The sequence below is a fragment of the Peromyscus maniculatus genome, chromosome 3 (assembly GCF_049852395.1).
Source record: "Peromyscus maniculatus bairdii isolate BWxNUB_F1_BW_parent chromosome 3, HU_Pman_BW_mat_3.1, whole genome shotgun sequence".
Taxonomy (NCBI): domain Eukaryota; kingdom Metazoa; phylum Chordata; class Mammalia; order Rodentia; family Cricetidae; genus Peromyscus; species Peromyscus maniculatus.
This window is the reverse complement of record NC_134854.1, coordinates 25,699,892-25,718,179: the sequence shown is the minus strand read 5'-3', so window position 1 is coordinate 25,718,179 and position 18,288 is coordinate 25,699,892. Positions and strand designations below refer to the sequence as shown.

Genomic DNA, 18,288 nt, shown 5'->3' with positions numbered 1-18,288 from the left:
AGTCAGTCAGGCTGCAAGATTCTCCCGACCACCATGGCCTGGCTCACTTCCTTCTCCCACCAACTCCTTACACCCTCTGCAGGACCCATGCATGGCCGGGGAATGGCTCCCGGCAGCACAGCATCAGAGAAGAACTGCAAGAGGGATGCCCACGTGACACATAGATAGAAATGATGGCTTTTGAGACACTGCCAGGGATTAAAAACAAACAATTGAGGACAGACCTGTAGCAAAGGCTGAATATAAGAACTCAAGCCAATAAAAAAATTTTGATCTCCAGTTACTGTAAGTCATGATCTTTTTGAAAGTCTTGAGATGTGAAGGGGGCTAGCTTTGAAGATGCTTATCCATGTGAAATCTCCCTGAATCACTGAAAGACCACAACCAGTGCTTGGCCCACAAACACAGTAGATCTGGGGGAAGCTCCCTGCAGTGTTTAGAATAGTCACTCCTCCGGGACACACTGTCTTTCTTCTCCCAGTATGGTAAGGGGAAAAATGTTCGAATGGGGAGTGGGGACTGAGTTCAAAGCATCCCCTCTCCATTATGTTATTTCTAATGATAAATTCCAAATTATCAAGCCACATCTTCTTCTTACACAGGCCCTCAATCCTTTTCCTATTATCTAATTCTTGGTTCTAAGTAATGTATTATTTCCAGTGAATTCAGTCAATCACAAACCTTGCCTCTCTGTTTCATCCACATAAGTGGTATGTGGTATTCACTAAAGGCAGGGAGCTAATCTTTAATTTTGGTAACTGCAAAGTTTATCCTTGTCATCCCAGCGGAATGGTCTTGACCTCGTGAGTTCTGAATTCAGTCATTATTATTGTCACTCCCCATAGTTTGTGTACATCTCCATTTACATTTCTCCTCTTTCTTCTAGTCCCCAAGAAAGAGCTGCTCCGGCTTGTGCTGTGCTGTGCCTTATCTCTCCTTCACTCACCTTTCTCCACAGCCCATTTCATTAGTTGCCCTCCTTTCCTTCCATCTTGAATCCCTGTCTCATCAGGTTCTTATCTTTAAGTCTGTTATTCTGTAGAGGGCCCCAAAACAGCTTCCTGCAGACCCTACCCAGTGGGGCCTGCGAAGGGAAAATACCTGACATTCCAAACATTCCCTATACCCCCAGACAAATGTCAGCCAATCAGAGTCCTGAACCCTGGAGATCCCCTCACCCTAACCTCTGCTATGATTTAAAAAAAAAAAAAAAAAAAAAATCCTGCCTGGGCTGGGGGGCTCTCTGCTCTCACTGCTGCATCGGACAGACAAAGGGACCAAGCTCAGAACTTGATGATAATAAAGACTTTTTGCTTTTATATGTGGGATTCAGTCTCCATGGTGGTTTTTTGGGGGTCCCCACGATCTGGGCATAACAATTCCACTACTGCCCCAACTGTCTCCTTCCTTTTCCCTGCCCTTTCTTACTTACTGGAAAACCATGATGAATATCTTTCTGTCCTTCCCCAGTTCTTTCTTGGTACATTAGTTCGGCTTCCCATCAAGGTCAGGTAAGGAAAGAATGGAGGAGCAGATGCTTCCATTTTGCTTTCTCTTTAACAAAAGCCTGTCCAGTGTTTGACTATACTCCTAGCCATGTATTTATTCCCATATATTTATACATAGATACAATCATTGGCTTGTATCTCCAAATATGCAGTGGGATTTGTCCTTAGCATGCTAGACATAAACCCACACTTCAAATGGCTTTTGAATGGCTTTCAAAATAATATAATAAAGCTGATAGGAAGTTCATACTTGGAGTAAAACATGGCTGTCCTGCTGCCTGCTTTCTGTTTGCTTGTGCTTTTATTACAGAGATTCGTCTTCCAAGTACAGTGTCTTCGCAGGAATCAAAGTAACTTAGTTGAATTTACAGGTTTTAGCACAACAATGCACGTAACACAGGATTCTTAATAAGTACTTATTAATCGGCTGAAGGAATATGCATTAGCACTTAGGTGTTTTTGTGTTTTAAACAAAAAAAGGATGAAACGGGAATCTAGGGTGGTATGAAAACTCAGAAAGGCTGCTGAGGTGAGGTCTGTGTCTCTGTGGAGAAATGATCTGCTCTGGGGAATGAGATAGCCCTGAGCCAGCAGAAATGCATGGAGAAGAATAGATACCACCTACTGTAGAAGGAAAGCTGAGCATGATTATTGTGAGGAAGTTGTCAAAAACGCAAGAAAGCTAACACAGGCTGGTCTTCTTAATGCCTTCGTGTTCTGGATCAGTGGTAAGGCGTGAGGCCCTGGGCCCAGAAGAAAGAAGGAAGGAGGAGAGGAAGGAAGGGAAGGGAGGAGGAGAGGAATTAATCCACCCTTGCTGGTTTTCAGTTAGGAGAAAGCTCTTAACTTCTGGGATTAAAATAAAATCAGCTTCTCTCGGGGCCAGGAGACCTGCGGTGGAGATCGGCAGGGCCCCACTAGCTATTTTTTTATTTTCTATCCACGTTAATGTACATCTCAAGAGGTTCAGTGTGGCGGGGCGGTGGTGGCGCACGCCTTTAATCCCAGCACTCGGGAGGCAGAGGCAGGTGGATCTCTGTGAGTTCAAGGCCAGCCTGGTCTACAGAGCGAGTTCCAGGAAAGGCACAAAGCTACACAGAGAAACCCTGTCTCGAAAAACAAAAATCAAAGAGGTTCAGTGTGATGATGATACAGCATGCACTGATCACATCCAACCTCTCTTTATCCTCCCCCCTCCCCATTATGATCATTCTTAGTAGTTGGGTTGTCTCTACTTTTCCTTTTACAGCGTATTACTCCATTTGCCGCTGAACTGGCAGTCCAAAGGTATACAGTGGTCCAGAAACTATTCTTCAAAGGAACATGGGTTCATCAAATCAGAATGTGGGGAAGTTCCAGAGCCTTATTAAAAACAATACACAGGGCAGGGACACAGCCCAGTCGGTAAAGTGCAGGTGTGAGTTACAGTTTCTGTCTGAGTCCAATCTGCAGAACTCACTTGGAAGGAAGGGTTGTTCCTGGAGGTGGGGTTACAGGGTTATTTTGAACTCCTCTTGATTCTTGCTTCGTGTGCCCCACCCCACACACACACACCTACTTATCCTCTGACCCCGACGTGCATGGTAACATTCGTCCACAGGTCTAGATGGATGGGTGGGTGGGTGGGTGGGTGGGTGGGTGGGTGGATGGATGGATGGATGGATGGATGGATGGATGGATGGATGGATGGATGGATAGACAGACAGACAGACAGACAGACAGACAGACAGACAGACAGACAGACAGACAGATAGATAGATAGATAGATAGATAGATAGATGTAATAAAGGTATTTTGTGCAACTTGTGTATACAGACTTATTTATGTGACCTAATTTATTTGGCTTGTGCTTTATGCAACTTTTTTTTAAGATTTTGGCCGGCAAAGAGGAAGACAGAGAGATAATGGGGGTGCGGGAACCGAATTTTCACTTTCGTTGTGAGCCTTAGCTCACTAACCAACCATTTCTCTAACGGTGGTTTTAATGGTTTTCTACCTTCATTAGAAATAAAAGCTGCAAGAGTCTATTTGTACCACAAGGTGGCAGCCCAGGATAATGTAATCTTTAATCTTCAAAGGTTTTTTTTTTTTTTTTTTTTTTTTTTTACATTATCTGAAGTCAAAAAAATTATACAGGGAGCCTTAAAACGTGCAATACAGTGAGGCATGGTGCTCAAGAGCCAGAGGCAGGTGGTCTCTATAAACCCAGGGCCACATTAAAAACCGTACACAGGGAGGGCGGAGACACAGCTCTGTTGGTAATGTGCTGTTGTTTCCTCCACCTTGTGAGTTACAGTTTCTGAAGTCCGAGTTCAGTCTGCAGGACTCAGAGGTGGAAGGAAGAATAGTCCCTGGCGTCGGAGTTACAGGGTTATGTGAACTCAACTTTTTCTTCTTGTAGCCCCACCACACACATTCACACACACATAGTTATCCTCGGACCTCCACATGTGTACTGTAACATTCTTTCACAAGCCTGCAATGAATGAATGAATGAATAACAAACAAATCAATCAATCAATCAATCAGTGGTGTACACAGAGAGTTCCAGGACAGTCAGAGAGTTCACTGTCACATTCTTTCATATACCTGCAATGAATGAATGAACGAACGAACAAACAAATCAATCAATAAATGGTGTACATGGTGAGTTCCAGGCCAGTCAGAGTTCACTGTAACATTCTTTCACATACCTGTTATGAATGAATGAACGAATGAACAAACAAATCAATCAATGGTGTACATAGAGAGTCCCAGATCAAAGTTCACTGTAACATTTTTTCACATACCTACAATGAATGAATGAATGAATGAACATATCAATCAATAAATTGTGTACATAGAGAGTTCCAGGCCACCCAGAGTTCATAATGAGATCTTGTCTCAGAGGAAATGGAATAATGAAACCAAACATGCATTGTTTGGCGCCCTGTGAATAAAGCATAGTCATGGAAAATGCGGCTGGGGGTTGTTTTTCTTTACATTTCCTAACCAGACTGGTTCTGGGAATGCTGTGCACAAAATTCCCGAGATGTTGCAACTGAGAACTTAGTAATTACCGAGTCTGCTTCCATTTCAGAGGAGTAGATCCCTGCTGACATTTTCTCCTTCTGAAACTTTCAAATATTGGCGGTAACTTTCTTTTTGGTTCCTAACACTTGATTGATCGGGGAAGCTGCAGTTAATCCGGGAAGCTGAGGCGGGAAGGAGTAAATTCGGGGTGAAAGTCACTGGCAAACTCAGATTCATTCTCTGGCTGCACTAACAGCTAGTTCTCGGAGAAACTGCTCCGCTGGGAGAGCGACCCACCGCGGATGGAGACCTGGGGTCACGCTCGTCACCCGGGAACCGGCGAGGTCCACCACTCCAGGTTCCATCCACCCCCGCAGTGGGTTTTCAGTGAGCCCTCCGGGTGACCCCGCTTCACCCTGTGCAGTCCGGGGAGCGCTGCAGTCAAGGGCTCGCCCACCGACCTCAGCAGGGTCAGGCGCAGGCCGGGTCCGCGCCGCGGGGGGCGCCCCACCCACGGCCGCCCAAGCGACCCCAGGTGAGCGGGAGCCGGCCGCCGGCAGGGGGCGCTGTGCGAGCGGCGGCCGCGGGGCGGGGTCTGCGGAGCAAGCTGCGTGCGAGCAGCGGGCAAAAAGCTCCGCGTGGGCTGCGAGTCCCAGCCGCGGCTCGCCGTCGGGTCCCACGGAGGAGCGGGTGAGTCCCTCGTGGGGTTTGCAGGCCACTTGCTCCCCGCCTCTACGGGCCCTGAGAAACTGTGCGGGCCTGGGAGGGGTGGCCGCGAGCCGGGGGGCGGTGCTGGGGGCAGCGCAGCTCTGAGCGGCCCTGGGGGTGGGGGAGCAGGTCTCGGGGGGAGCAGGTCTCCGGGGGAGCAGGTCTCCGGGGGAGCAGGTCACCGGGGGAGCAGGTCTCGGGGGGGGGGGGGAGCAGGTCTCCGGGGGAGCAGGTCTCCAGGGAGCAGGTCTCCCGGGGAGCAAGCAGGTCTCCGAGGCGCTAAGGCGCCAAGTTTGCGGTAAGATTGGGTTCAGATGGTAAGTTTGCCAACTTGGCGAAGTGTCCTCAAGTTTGCATCGCTTGATGAATGGCTGGTACCTTGTCGTGCTGTTTGTTTGGGCTTCTGGTCTCCTAGTTAGTGGAATTTTTCATTTTAAGTCCTTGGAACACCGGTCCTAGTCTTTCGGGATCTGGGTGGGATCAAGGCTTTTAAATAAGTTGCTCTGGTGAAATCAGCTGACTGGCGTTTGTAGACATGGAATTTAAGTACACTTCGAATTTGGTTACGCTGTTCAGTTGGAGTGGGGATGTGTCCACATCCCAATATTTAATCAAGGGAATTTATTTATCACTAATGTTCAGCACAATGCTTTTAGAGTCAGCACCGGGAAGAACACCATCTCCTCTCCCAAAAATTGAGTGTAGCAAAGCAAAAATACACTTGAAAGTGCCCAAGATGGGCCAGACACTGCAACCCACAATGTATTCCAGTCATTGGGTTTCTTGGATTCTCAACTCCTGGCCATAAACATGAGTCAGTTGGGCTGTGTCAATATTTAGCAAGAACAGCAAGCCAGCCATCCTTGTCCAGCAAAACAGAAATCATGTCAGAATCTATGCTTCGCTTTTTAATGGGGAGGGGTTGGTGAATACTGGGTGAAATCCTGCGTTCCTGACTTCCTCACACTGTGCTGTCGTCTCCTGCTGGGTTTGCCGGGCGGGCGGTCTGGTGGAACCTTTTCTCTTGTAGAACTTCAATCATATGTTTACCTAACGTCTAATGGGAGCCAGCGCATTTTATTTAACTGGTATTTTGTTTTCCTGGTTTCTGGGCACGCAGTCAACAATCACCCTTACTGACATGGGTGTTTTTCCTTGCTCCTCAGCATGGTACCACGCAAACAAATGGCGGGACACTTCTTCGGGCCACTCTGGCTTTCTACCCAGCATCTCTATGTAGTGGTTCTCTGTCAACAAGCACTGGCTGTGTGTCACAGGACTGGGTATAGAAGAGAGTTCTGATCCGTTTTCTCTGCTTCCTTTCCTGAGCCACCATCCTACAATAGCTACAAACTATTGTCCTTTTAGATGCATGGCATTACCACACAGTTCTTGCTGGAGTGTTTGCCTGTCCTCAACTAAAAGGTTTTTGAGAACAGACATCTCATTTAACTTTGTATTCCCTGTGTCTGACACCATTGTTCATGGTGTGTTTAATGAATTAACATTGGACAGCTATAGATTTATACATCACTCTCTTTACCGTACTGAACCACCAGAGCTAAAATACAGTCTAATCTTAGTAAGTTGTTTTCTGTGTTTTATTATGTGAATGCTACTCTATTTCTAGACACCCCTCCCAAACTACCCTCTTTATAATATTGGTTAAAATTACCAAATGGCATGAAATAATGTTTTTGGGAGACTATCAACCCCTCCAGGGCAGGCAGGCATGAAGTCTCATTCTTTTTCCTCTTTAGTGTCTATGTGGGCTTGGCCTTGTAAGTTGCTTGTTGAATGGCATACACTTTACTCAGAATTCTTTCAAATGACAATGGTCAACACCCAATGCAAACAAACAAAAAGGAAAGTATTAACTATGTAATTGAGAAATCCGAGGTCTGGTCTCCGGGACATTAAGTACTTAAACTATTGCCACTAGGGCTTGTCCTTCTTTATTTCTTGTTTGGTTTTTGTGTGTCAGTGTACTGTGTTCAAATGAAGAAGTCTTCCAGCTTACGCAGGGGGTGGCATGGTAGTTTTACACCACCCTAACTTAGCGACATGTTAAGGGCGTCTCTTCATTCTCTGCCACTTGGAGATGACATCAGAAGAAAAGGATTTAACTTCCACCAGACTTGACTGCCGTCCTAAGCTGCTCAGTGTCATCACAGGAATTAACTGTGGATGGCCAAGCCTGGGGCATCGTCCTACAACAAGAGGATCAATGTTACACAGGCCAATCAAAGCAGTAAATACAACCCTGTGTGTCATATAAATCCAAAAGATACTTAGAACCGGAAATATTTTGTTGTTTTTAAATAGTCACATAAGCACAATAAGATACTGTGAGGATAGATGCAAATTTGAACAGGAAGCTCATTCAGGTTTCATATACACTTCATATGCACATGCTTGGCCTGAGAATGACGTTCACTTACTGCTGGATGTGGTGACACACACTCTAATGCCAGCACTCAGGAGGCAGGGGCAGGAGGCTCTCTGAGTTTGAGGCCTGCTTTCCATAGCAAGTTCCAGGTGAGCTAGAACTGTATACTGAGACTCTGTCTAAAAAGTATACAATATAATGTATTTACTGTACCTGGAATTTCAGTGCATACCCTCACATGAGGTCATGTGTGGAATTTTCCACTTGTGTTACCATGTCAAGACTCCAGTTTTGCACTTTGGAGCAATTTTGTGATTTTCACATGAGGGATGTTCAACCTATATTCTCATCCTGAATGTTTCAAAATAGGTAATTCTGTAAATTTTTCCTAAAGCACCTTAACCAAAAAAAAAAAAAATGTTGGTGTTAGGGAAAGGTGTCTCCTCTATTCTTTGTGAAGTCCTGACCTTTAAAACTTAGAAAGTATTCTAAGTATTACAACCTATTCCTGGAAATAATTTTCCACTTAATAAAATATTACAGGCGGTCCAAACTTCCAAAGTATTTGGGATGTTTTCCACCAACATAACTGTTGTGTGTTTAACTTTTGTCTTTCATTTGACAAAGCACAAATTGCAGGTGTGATCCTTTAGGAGTGAATTTAGAGCTCACTCAAAACAATGAATAAGATGACATCTTGTTCCTCCTGAATAAAAAGGGCTAAACCAAGCCTGGACTGGGCTCTGTGAAAGCCCTTAAGGATCAGTTTTCCTTGTTTGGGGAAGTGTTTTGACTAGCTGCTTCTCCGTGAGATTGACTAAAAAAGTGGGCATGTCAGTGACTGAGCACAGCTCAGCACCCCATTGGAAATAGAGGAGCAGCCATGTTTTACCAAGAGGACTTGTCAAAAGGACAGTCTGGCAATACAGCCTTTTAGCCCTTGAAGCAACTATTAGGATTCACCTTAATAATCATGTCTCCTCTGTTCACTGCCTTCAGGAACATTTCAGATTACAAATCAGTTAATTATTGTTTGAGATTCCATCATCAATCCCAGGTGTCTATGAAACATGTGTCTTCCTGAAGTTCTGTATCAGTTACCTCAGGCCTCCACTGAGAGTATCATTACTCAAAACTAAAAACTGCATTCCTAATTCCATTTACCTTTAAGGGGAGTGGGCTTCCTTCTAACTGAGAATCTGGAGTTAAATCTTCCTGAAGTTAAAAAGTGACAGCTAATCTTTATGTTTCATATAGATACAGGTCATTTATTGGACAAATAGTTGGTGTTAATGCACTGGTTTGCCACTCTCTAAATGTACAGGCTATCCACTATCTGATTCTTAATTGCACCTATCTTCTCTCACTCTAAAGTGAATACTTTATATTATTCCATCAAATAATAGCATCATAAATGGAATAGACTGTTCTCTTTTTCAAGGTGGCTGAAGCCATTCATGGAGATCAGTAAAGATACTACAAACCAAGAGGAGCTTTGGAAAATGAAGCCTAAGAAGGATCTGGAAGATGGCAGTTACTCGGTAAAATAATGACTATGATAGCTGATAATTAAAATCCATGCACACTTCAAGTCTATTCCGAATCTACTGGTATTGAGAGCGTGCATTCCATTCTAGTCCGCTGAGCTCTGCGCTCGGATGCCTGTGACTGAAGCCGGCCTGGGTGAGAGGCAGCGTGGTATCATTGAGTTGACTTGACTAGTTAATCTGGGCTTGCTGACTAACCTTCATCAGGTCCCTGAAAACTGGTCTTACACTGCTGTGTAAAGTGAATGAACTGGACTAGATTGTCTCCAGAGCCCTTCTGGTCCTTTCTAACACCTGTGATTCTAAGTTTAGAAACAAAAGTTACGATTTCCCAGGTAACAGTAGTTTTGTAAGCATTTTTGTAGGCACCAGGGCAGCTTACAGGAGAGACCTCCAAGTAAATGATGACTTGCTGTTTAACCAAATAAATTTTCTTCATGCAAAGAATCACTTTTTCCACTTTGGGTCAACCACAGGATTAAATGTTTCTTATTACGTCATTTGAAAAAGTGGCAGGAATTTTCAGTTCCAAATACTTACCTTTTTAAAATATTTAAAATGCAATTCTAACAGATTGTTTTATTAATTATTCAAAGGGAAAGGATTAAGAATTACAAACAGATACCCTGCAAAAATAACCCTGTAAAACAAACTCATTTTCATTTTTCACATTAGCTCTCTTACTTGCTGTATCCTAATTTTCACTCTTAGGCCAGAAAAATCGTTCTCAGCTAATCCACTTAGGCTGTATTAACAGGCAGGAGTCACAGAGCCATTTCCTTTCCGTGTGGCGTAATTAGAAAGACGTTGGATAGAACAGTGATTTATGACTCAAAGGAAAATTCGGACGGTTAGAGAGGTCATTCTTAAACACTGGTAATTATGGAGTGCTATGTGAATTAATGTTACTCTGCATGAAAAGAAATGAGCAAGATCACCGTGAACGTCAGGACAAGCAGGGGAGGCTCTCCTTCGGCACACAGGGAGCTAGGACCATGAGGACTGAAATAAGGAGTAAGAAGCAAGCAGTTCACAAAGGACACGATGTGAAACACTCTGTGGCCTTCGTTTGACGTTTTTCAATTTGTTTCTGTTTATCCCTTCTGGAAATGACAATTTATTCAACACACATTCTTTTGAATTACTGACTACCAAAAAATGTGGTGGACAGAAATGTGTTAACTTGTCAGGAAGCAGACCATGTCTTCGGGAGTTAACTAGTTAGTTCAGAAGCTCTTTTTTTTTTAACTTTCTGATTATACATTCATGATCATTACTTAGACAAATGACTGTTTTAGAAATATAAAATCAAAGTGCAAGACTACATAATGAAATTCATATTTTCCTCATAATAACCCTAATATTCCTGCCATTCTCATTCAAACCACCACAACTACATGATGAAATTCATATTTTTCTCTACTAGTAATGTCCCTATTATTCCTGATCTTTTGCATTTGAATTAATGAATTCACTGCCACAGCTCTGCATAAGTCCCCAGGAACCAATAGAAACATTACAGACTACCTAATATGATACACAAGTTTGCTGGTTTTGCCAAAGAATACTGGACTGTTTTAAAAAGCTTTTTTCGTTTTGGCTTAAGATTAGTCCATTATTTCAGATCGTCAAAGGAGACATGGCTATGTAAGCTCTAGTATAGGTGTCAGCGTGTGTCTCTTTTGTTTGGAAGAGAGCTGGAATCCAGTTTGGTGGTAACACTTGCACAGAACCTGGAGGATTAGTCCAGCTATATAGGGAGTTGAAAGCCTGCCAGGGCTGGATGAGACCCTGTCTCAGACACAGAGAGGGAATTTATAGACAAATGGAGAGCACCAGCATTTCAAGGTACACCTAGACTATACCATCTTTAGCTGACGGGTATCCACGAGCGAGTTTCTGAATGCCCTGTTCACTGAGAAGCACAATGATGGGGCAGAAAGTTATTAGAGTAAAAGAAACCCATTGCTTTGTGCAGTATTAAGATGGTCCCTTCCTTCTTTTGTAGCCTAATGACACGGGAGAGACCAGCATGCTGAAAAGACCTGTGCTCTTGCATTTGCAGCACACGGTCCACGTTGACGCATTTGACTGTCCCTCGGAGCTTCGGCACACCCAGGAGTTCTTCCCAAACTGGCGCTTGCCATTCAAAATCGCTGCTGTTATCTCATCGCTGACCTTCCTGTACACGGTTCTGAGGGAAATCATTTACCCTCTAGTTACTTCCCGGGAACAATATTTTTATAAAATCCCAATTCTGGTCATCAACAAAGTCTTGCCAATGGTCTCCATCACCCTCTTGGCACTGGTTTATTTGCCAGGAGTGATAGCAGCCATTGTACAGCTTCGCAATGGAACCAAGTACAAGAAATTCCCACCGTGGCTAGACAGGTGGATGCTGGCCAGGAAGCAGTTCGGCCTCCTCAGCTTCTTTTTCGCTGTGCTGCACGTACTTTACAGTCTGTCTTACCCAATGAGGCGCTCTTACAGATACAAGCTGCTCAACTGGGCATACAAACAGGTAAAGTGATGCCCCGCAAGAGTCATAAACTAAGAGGTCCAAATTACTTAACAAACTAGTAACACTTTCTTGTTGTAGCAACAGCAGTATCCCAGGCCCCTGTGGACACTGAGAAATTATTCTTCATTTTTAAAAATTGTTATTATAATTTCATCAGCATCTGCCATCTTATATCGAGGAATATTTTTAAACTGAAAATAAATAACAACTTTAACATAAACATGTTTTGCATAGACAGGGTCATATTTCAATCTTAGCATCTGGACAGTGTGACCTTGTAAGGACTGATTGTTTTTAATCCTCTGCTTGTTTACCAGAGTTTGCATGTACTTTATAGTTCTGTCAGAGTAAGCCATCAGATAAATTCACAGATCAGTAAGTATGGCTGCATTCCTCTTTTTCTTAGGTTCAACAAAACAAAGCAGATGCCTGGATTGAGCATGATGTTTGGAGAATGGAGATTTATGTGTCCCTGGGGATCGTGGGCCTGGCCATCCTGGCTCTCCTGGCTGTGACGTCCATCCCATCTGTGAGTGACTCTCTAACATGGAGAGAATTTCACTATATTCAGGTAAGTGATGCGTAAGAATCATCCCAGTCTGCTTAGAATAGTAAAGATACTAATTTATTCCATACAATTAATGCTTCCCAGTAGTAAAGATCCCATACTGTCCAGTTAATAATGTTTTCTTACTGTTTTTCTACTGCTTCTGTAATATGTATTGGAATATAATATATATTCTGTAATATATTATAGGATGCATTTTGTAGACATAAGTAAGAGACATTACTAAAATGAAAATATTGTTTCTCACATTTAAAACCTTTTAGACCATTTGCTGCTCCCATCCAATAATTATAAATATGATATTTTAGGAATATCAACAGTTTACTAGCTCCACCCCCATAAAAACATTATTTTTCCTATCCCTTGTCATTAGTCATGCCTTTGAAGTTACAGTTTTGTACTCTCTAGAAAAAAACAAAAATCTTTCTCTAAAGTACAAAGTTTTATTGACTGAAGGTATTCTGATACCTATTTTTTTTTTAAGAATTTCACACTTATACTCCAGGCTAGCCTGGAATTTATTATATAGCCCAGGCTAGCCTGGAACTTAAGGCAATCCGCCTCCTGTGTCAGCTTCCAAGTACTGGGATTATAGAGCCACCACACCTGGTTCTGTTATCTAATTTTTAAAGCTGCTTTTTCTAAGTTACAATTAAATTAGTTTAATCACTTGAACTTTCAAAACATTTCTGGAATTCAGAATCCTGTCGTGAACTCACATATCTTCTAGGTAGGAGTCCACACTTAAAAAGAACAGCATGCCGAAAAGGGTCTGTGTAACAAGAACCAAGGAACTCAGCTTCATTCAGTCATAAGTAACTGACAAAAGATTTTAAAGTCCTAGTCTTAACTTGTATGGGTAGGTAGTTTTGGAAATTTCCACACAGTGAGGCATTCACATGTCTCTTCCACATGTCCACATGTATCTGGGAGAGACAGCAGGGCATTCTGATAAAGCTACAAAGTCTCTTTTATTCCAGCATGCCTTAGAGTCCATAACACATTCTCCCAGAAAAGATTTTTTCTGATTTTTGTGTTCAGCTGGTAGCCATTGTAGTCCTCTCTCCCTCATGAAATTCTTTCTTACACTGCTTTTCTGTCACATGTACACAGGGCAGTACTTTTCAGTATTAATCTGAGACTGGGCACTGCACCTTGACAAATCCACCCAGATATCTGTGCCCCATGTGATCTGTAAGTAGATAATACCCATTTAGGAAAGTTAATCTTCACACCATTGAGAGCATTTTTCAGTTACTAACCTAGAAACTTCGCCTGGAGTGTGAGAATTGGTAACACTTCAATTTTACCTCCACAACTCATATCCTAAAAATATAAACCTAGCTGTTTAATTGAGACATAAGGTTACACCTAAGAGGAATTGCTCAACATCCCTAATCATCAGGGAAATGTAAATCAAAACAACTCTGAGATACCACCTACGCCTGTCAGAATGGCTAAGATCAAAAACACTGAAGACACATTATGCTGGAGAGAATGTGGAACTAGGGGAACTCTCCTCCACTGCTGGTGGGAATGCAAGCTTGTACAAACACTTTGGAAATCAATATGGCGCTTTCTTAGAAAATTGGGAATGGATCTCCCCCAAGATCCAGCTATACCACTCTTGGGCATATACCCAAGGAATGCTCAATCATACCACAAGAGCATTTGCTCAGCTATGTTCATATCAGCATTGTTTGTAATAGCCAAAACCTGGAAACAACCTAGATGCCCTTCAACTGAAGAATGGATAAATAAATTGTGGCACATATACACAATGGAATACTACTCAGCAGAGAAAAACAATGACATCATGAGGTTTGCAGGCAAATGGATGGATCTAGAAAAAATCATCCTGAGTGAGGTAACCCAGATTCAGAAAGACAAATATGGTATGTACTCAATCATAGGAGGATACTAGATGTGGAACAAGGATGACTGGATTGCTACTCACATCACCAGGGAGGCTACCTGGAAAACAGAACCCCAAGAAAAACATGGGGATCGCCCAATGACGGAGAAATGGCTGAGATCTACATGAACAAACTGGACATGAGTGGGAGTAATGAAGGGTGAGGGTCAAGAGAAAGAGAGCCTATGGGAGCGGGAGATCCCAGCTGGATCAAGAACAGAAAGGGAGAACAGGGAATAGGAGACCATGATAAATGAAGACCACATGAGAAAAGGAAGAAACAAAGGGCTAGAGAGGCCCACAGGAATCCACAAAGATACCCCCACAAAAGACTGCAGGCAATGGCCGAGAGACATCCTGAACTGACCTATTCTGGTGATGGGATGGCCAAACACCCTAATAGTCGTGCTAGAAACCCCATCCAACGAATGAGGGATCTGGATGCAGAGATCCACGGCTAGGCCCCAGGTGGAGCTCTGGGAGTCTAATTAGTGAGAAAGAGGAGGGTTTATATGAGCAAGAATTGTTGAAACCAAGGTTGGATAAAGCACAGGGACAAATAGCCAAACGAATGGAAACACATGAACTATGAACCAAAGGCTGAGGAGCCCCCAACTGGATCAGGCCTTCTGAATAGGTGAGACAGTTGATTGGCTTGATCTGTTTGGGAGGCATCTAGGCAGTGGTACCGGGTCCTGTGCTCATTGCATGAGTTGGCTGTTTGAAACCTGGGGCTTATGCAGGGACGCTTGGCTCAGACTGGGAGGAGGGGACTGGACCTGCCTGGACTGAGTCTACCAGGTTGATCTCAGTCCTCAGGGGAGGCTTTGCCCTGAAGGAGGTGGGAATGGGGGGTGGGCTGGGGGGAAGGGGAGGGGGGCAGGAGGGGGTAGAACAAGAGAATCCGTGGCTGATATGTAGAACTGAATGGTATTGTAAAATAAAATAAAAGGCAAAAAAAAAGATTACCCCTAAGTAGTTGAGATATATTCATACTATATTTGTCATACTAGTGACCATTTCCAATAAAAGTCTAGAAGAATCTGTCAGAATGCCTTAAAAGTATGTCGATGGACAGATCTGAACAGCTTTCTCTCTGTTTAATGTCAAAGTGTTTCAACAAGTTGAAATTGTTCTTTATATCTTCTAGATTTAGTTTGTTCAAACACTGAAATCATTCCCAATATTTCTTCCATTTTATCAGAATACATGATGTTTTAAAAACATAGATCGCTATGAGTTCAAGGCCAACTTAATCTACATAGTGAGTTCCAGACTAGTGGGAACTACAGAGTGGGACCCTGTCTCATGTACAGATCTGTGCTGACCAGAGTGCTGAAGAGGATATGAGAAAAGGGAAGCCTCATTCACTGCTGATGGGATTACACACTGGTACTGCCACTCCACATATCAGTGTGGAGGATTCTCAAAAATGCTAAAGATACATCTAGCATTTGCCCCAGCTGTACCACTCCTTGGTGTCCACAGAAAGGATTCACACAGATGCAAGCCCAGCCATCTTCTACTATCTGTTCTAAAGTACTTCTAGGAGACCTTTAATCCCAGCTCTCTGGAGACAGAGGCAGGCAGACTTCTATGAGTTCCTGGCCAGCCTGGTCTACAGAGTGAGTTCCAGAAAGCCAATGACACACTATGAGGCCTTATCTCAGAATATTTTTTTTTTGGTAAAATAAAGAACTTGTAGCCAGTCATGGCCAGTCAGTTCTCTTCTGCTAGCACCCAGACATGGGGGGGCAGGGGAAGCATCTTTCCCAGCAAGCATTTCCTGAGATGGCTAAACAAATATTTTAACTGGCCTCAGATTTTCCTTACTACTTCTTCTAGCATCCTCTAGAACTTAAAATTGTGATGTCAATAGGCCTTCTCTAATGTGGTGGACCAATGATTTTATATAAACATATATATGTATATATATATATATATATATATATATATACATATTTTTTTTCAGCACTGGACATCAGGAAAAAAATTAGAAAAAAGTGGTTGATTTGGGGGACTTGTATCAAATTTCAGGATGACTTTATTCTATGTGAAGGGAGAAATCTATGACAGCTTCTTCTACCTCCCTTAAAACCCATTACTGGGCATTAAAAAATGATTCATTGGAAAACTATATACACACAGAAAGAGACAGACAGACACACACACCACATAAAGTCAGTTTTCATATTTATTTAGAAAATCAGGATAACATCAGTTGATAAAGATCACTGAGGTCAGAATGTTTTTTTTTTACAGTATTCTTTGGACAATTCATCAATATTCATTGAACACCTAACATGTTCAAATCATTGTATTGTTTCTGCCAGGACCCTGCTATAAGACAGTGTCATTTTAGATATTGCCTGATAGGCAAAGCTAAAATAAAATCAATAAGACAAAATATCTTAATTGCAAATATCATAACAAGTCTGAGGCTGTTGAGTAGAGTGCTTAGCTAGCATGCACAAGGCCCTGGTTTTGATCCCCACCACTGCCAATAAAACAAAAACGTTCTAAGAAAGTTGTCTTAAACAGAATGGCAGAGAAAGTGCGTTTGGGCTGTTGACCACTTACTAAAAGAAAAGGCAATGACTTTTCAACTTACCTTAGAAACAAGAACAATTACCCAAAAGTAATGTGCTGAGGACAACGTATAAAAAGAAAAGGAAGGTGTGAATGGACCTTGTAGAAGCACATGTTGGGAAAATAACTGCAGATAAATGAAAGGATTTCCAAGCAACAGGACAAGCCCACTGGGGTAGGGTGGAAATGGCTATTATTGAATCAACATTTACTTAGGGTCATAATGTTTGTTTTTTTCTTTTGCAGAGCAAACTGGGAATCGTCTCTCTTCTTCTGGGCACAATGCACGCTTTGATTTTTGCCTGGAATAAATGGGTAGATGTCAATCAGTTTGTATGGTACACGCCTCCGACATTTATGATAGCTGTTTTCCTTCCAACTGTTGTCCTGATGTGTAAAGTCGTTCTGTGCTTGCCCTGCCTGAGGAGAAAGATACTGAAGATTAGATGTGGTTGGGAAGACGCCAGCAAAATAAACAGGACAGAGATGGCCTCCAGGCTGTAGGAGTATTCAATAGTGACGTTTTATTATAAACATCTCAAGTTTGTGTTTGCTAATAAAATGAATACTTCAGGATCGTGTTTTAGTTTATATTACTACTATTTATTTATTTGGTGTGTATGTGTGTGAGCACAGAGTGCCACAGCGCACATGTGGAGGTCAGCAGGACAAACTGTGGGAATCGGTTCTAACACAGGTGAGGCCGGGAATCGAACCCAGGTTGCCGGGCTTGTCGGCAGGCACTTTCTCCTGTTGAGCCATCTCACTCTCACGGCTCTGCTTCAGGGTCTTATCTGTGCATGGGCGATGCATTTGGAATCTGTGCATTTCCTGACAGACTGGACTCAAAACAATTAGAACCCGTCTTTAGCACATTCTCTCTATGTAGTAGGGCTAGGCATAGCCAAATTACCAGATTTATCAGAACACATACATTGCAAATTTAAAAATGCCTTGAAAAACCAGTCTTTTTTTGTTTTTGTATTTTTTTAGAACAAATTAAATCATTGCTTTTATTCAATAAGAATGGAAATTCAAATCTTCCATAAGAAAGAACTGCAGATGGACACAAGACTGTCATATTCACACGCTAAATATTTAATTTCACCATTTATTTGAAAATATTGCCAGTGTTCATGAAAGATTAATTGTTCTGTCTAGCTCTTTAAAGCAATGATGTTTTTATTAAATGAAGGTCATTTCCAAAATGATTTTGCATTACTTCCTATTGACATGTAACATAAGAAAGTGCATTCTCTGTGATTAGCCCTATAGATGACTATTCATTTGATTAGATATGAGATGTTTGGCAAACAAACCATTCCACACCAAGGTAGTTTTTTTTTTTTTTACTTTAAAATTATGCACAGTTTTAAGCTTTATGCTAAGGCCATTTTCAAGCTTCCAGTTTCCATATCAATTTAAAATTATCTCCCAAATGATCATGAAGCTAGTGTGTCAGATATTTAATCTTTAGAAAACTGTCAGAATGCAAATATAGAAAAACCAGTCTTTACCATCTGCCTTGAGA

At 42.4% G+C, this 18,288-nt stretch overlaps 1 protein-coding gene across 1 annotated transcript; it reads left to right on the top strand.

Annotated features, from left to right (window-relative positions):
• The first annotated feature begins 5,125 nt into the window (after positions 1-5,125).
• On the top strand, positions 5,126-17,333 carry Steap1 (STEAP family member 1). The gene is made up of 5 exons (XM_006987158.4): positions 5,126-5,210; positions 9,059-9,158; positions 11,173-11,685; positions 12,092-12,256; positions 17,004-17,333. Exons 2-5 carry the CDS (start codon positions 9,075-9,077, stop codon positions 17,259-17,261), a joined length of 1,020 nt encoding a protein of 339 aa, XP_006987220.1. The 5' UTR covers positions 5,126-5,210; positions 9,059-9,074; the 3' UTR covers positions 17,262-17,333.
• Positions 17,334-18,288: the final 955 nt, after the last annotated feature.

What these genes read in the sequence shown, in the direction of transcription:
- Steap1 (XM_006987158.4), top strand. Translation starts at nt 9,075, where the DNA reads ATGGAGATCAGTAAAGATACTACAAACCAAGAGGAGCTTTGGAAAATG. An exon ending in TGGAAGATGGCAGTTACTCG is followed by an intron (nt 9,159 to 11,172) that starts GTAAAATAATGA and finishes CTTCTTTTGTAG; the next exon opens with CCTAATGACACGGGAGAGAC. An exon ending in TCAACTGGGCATACAAACAG is followed by an intron (nt 11,686 to 12,091) that starts GTAAAGTGATGC and finishes TCTTTTTCTTAG; the next exon opens with GTTCAACAAAACAAAGCAGA.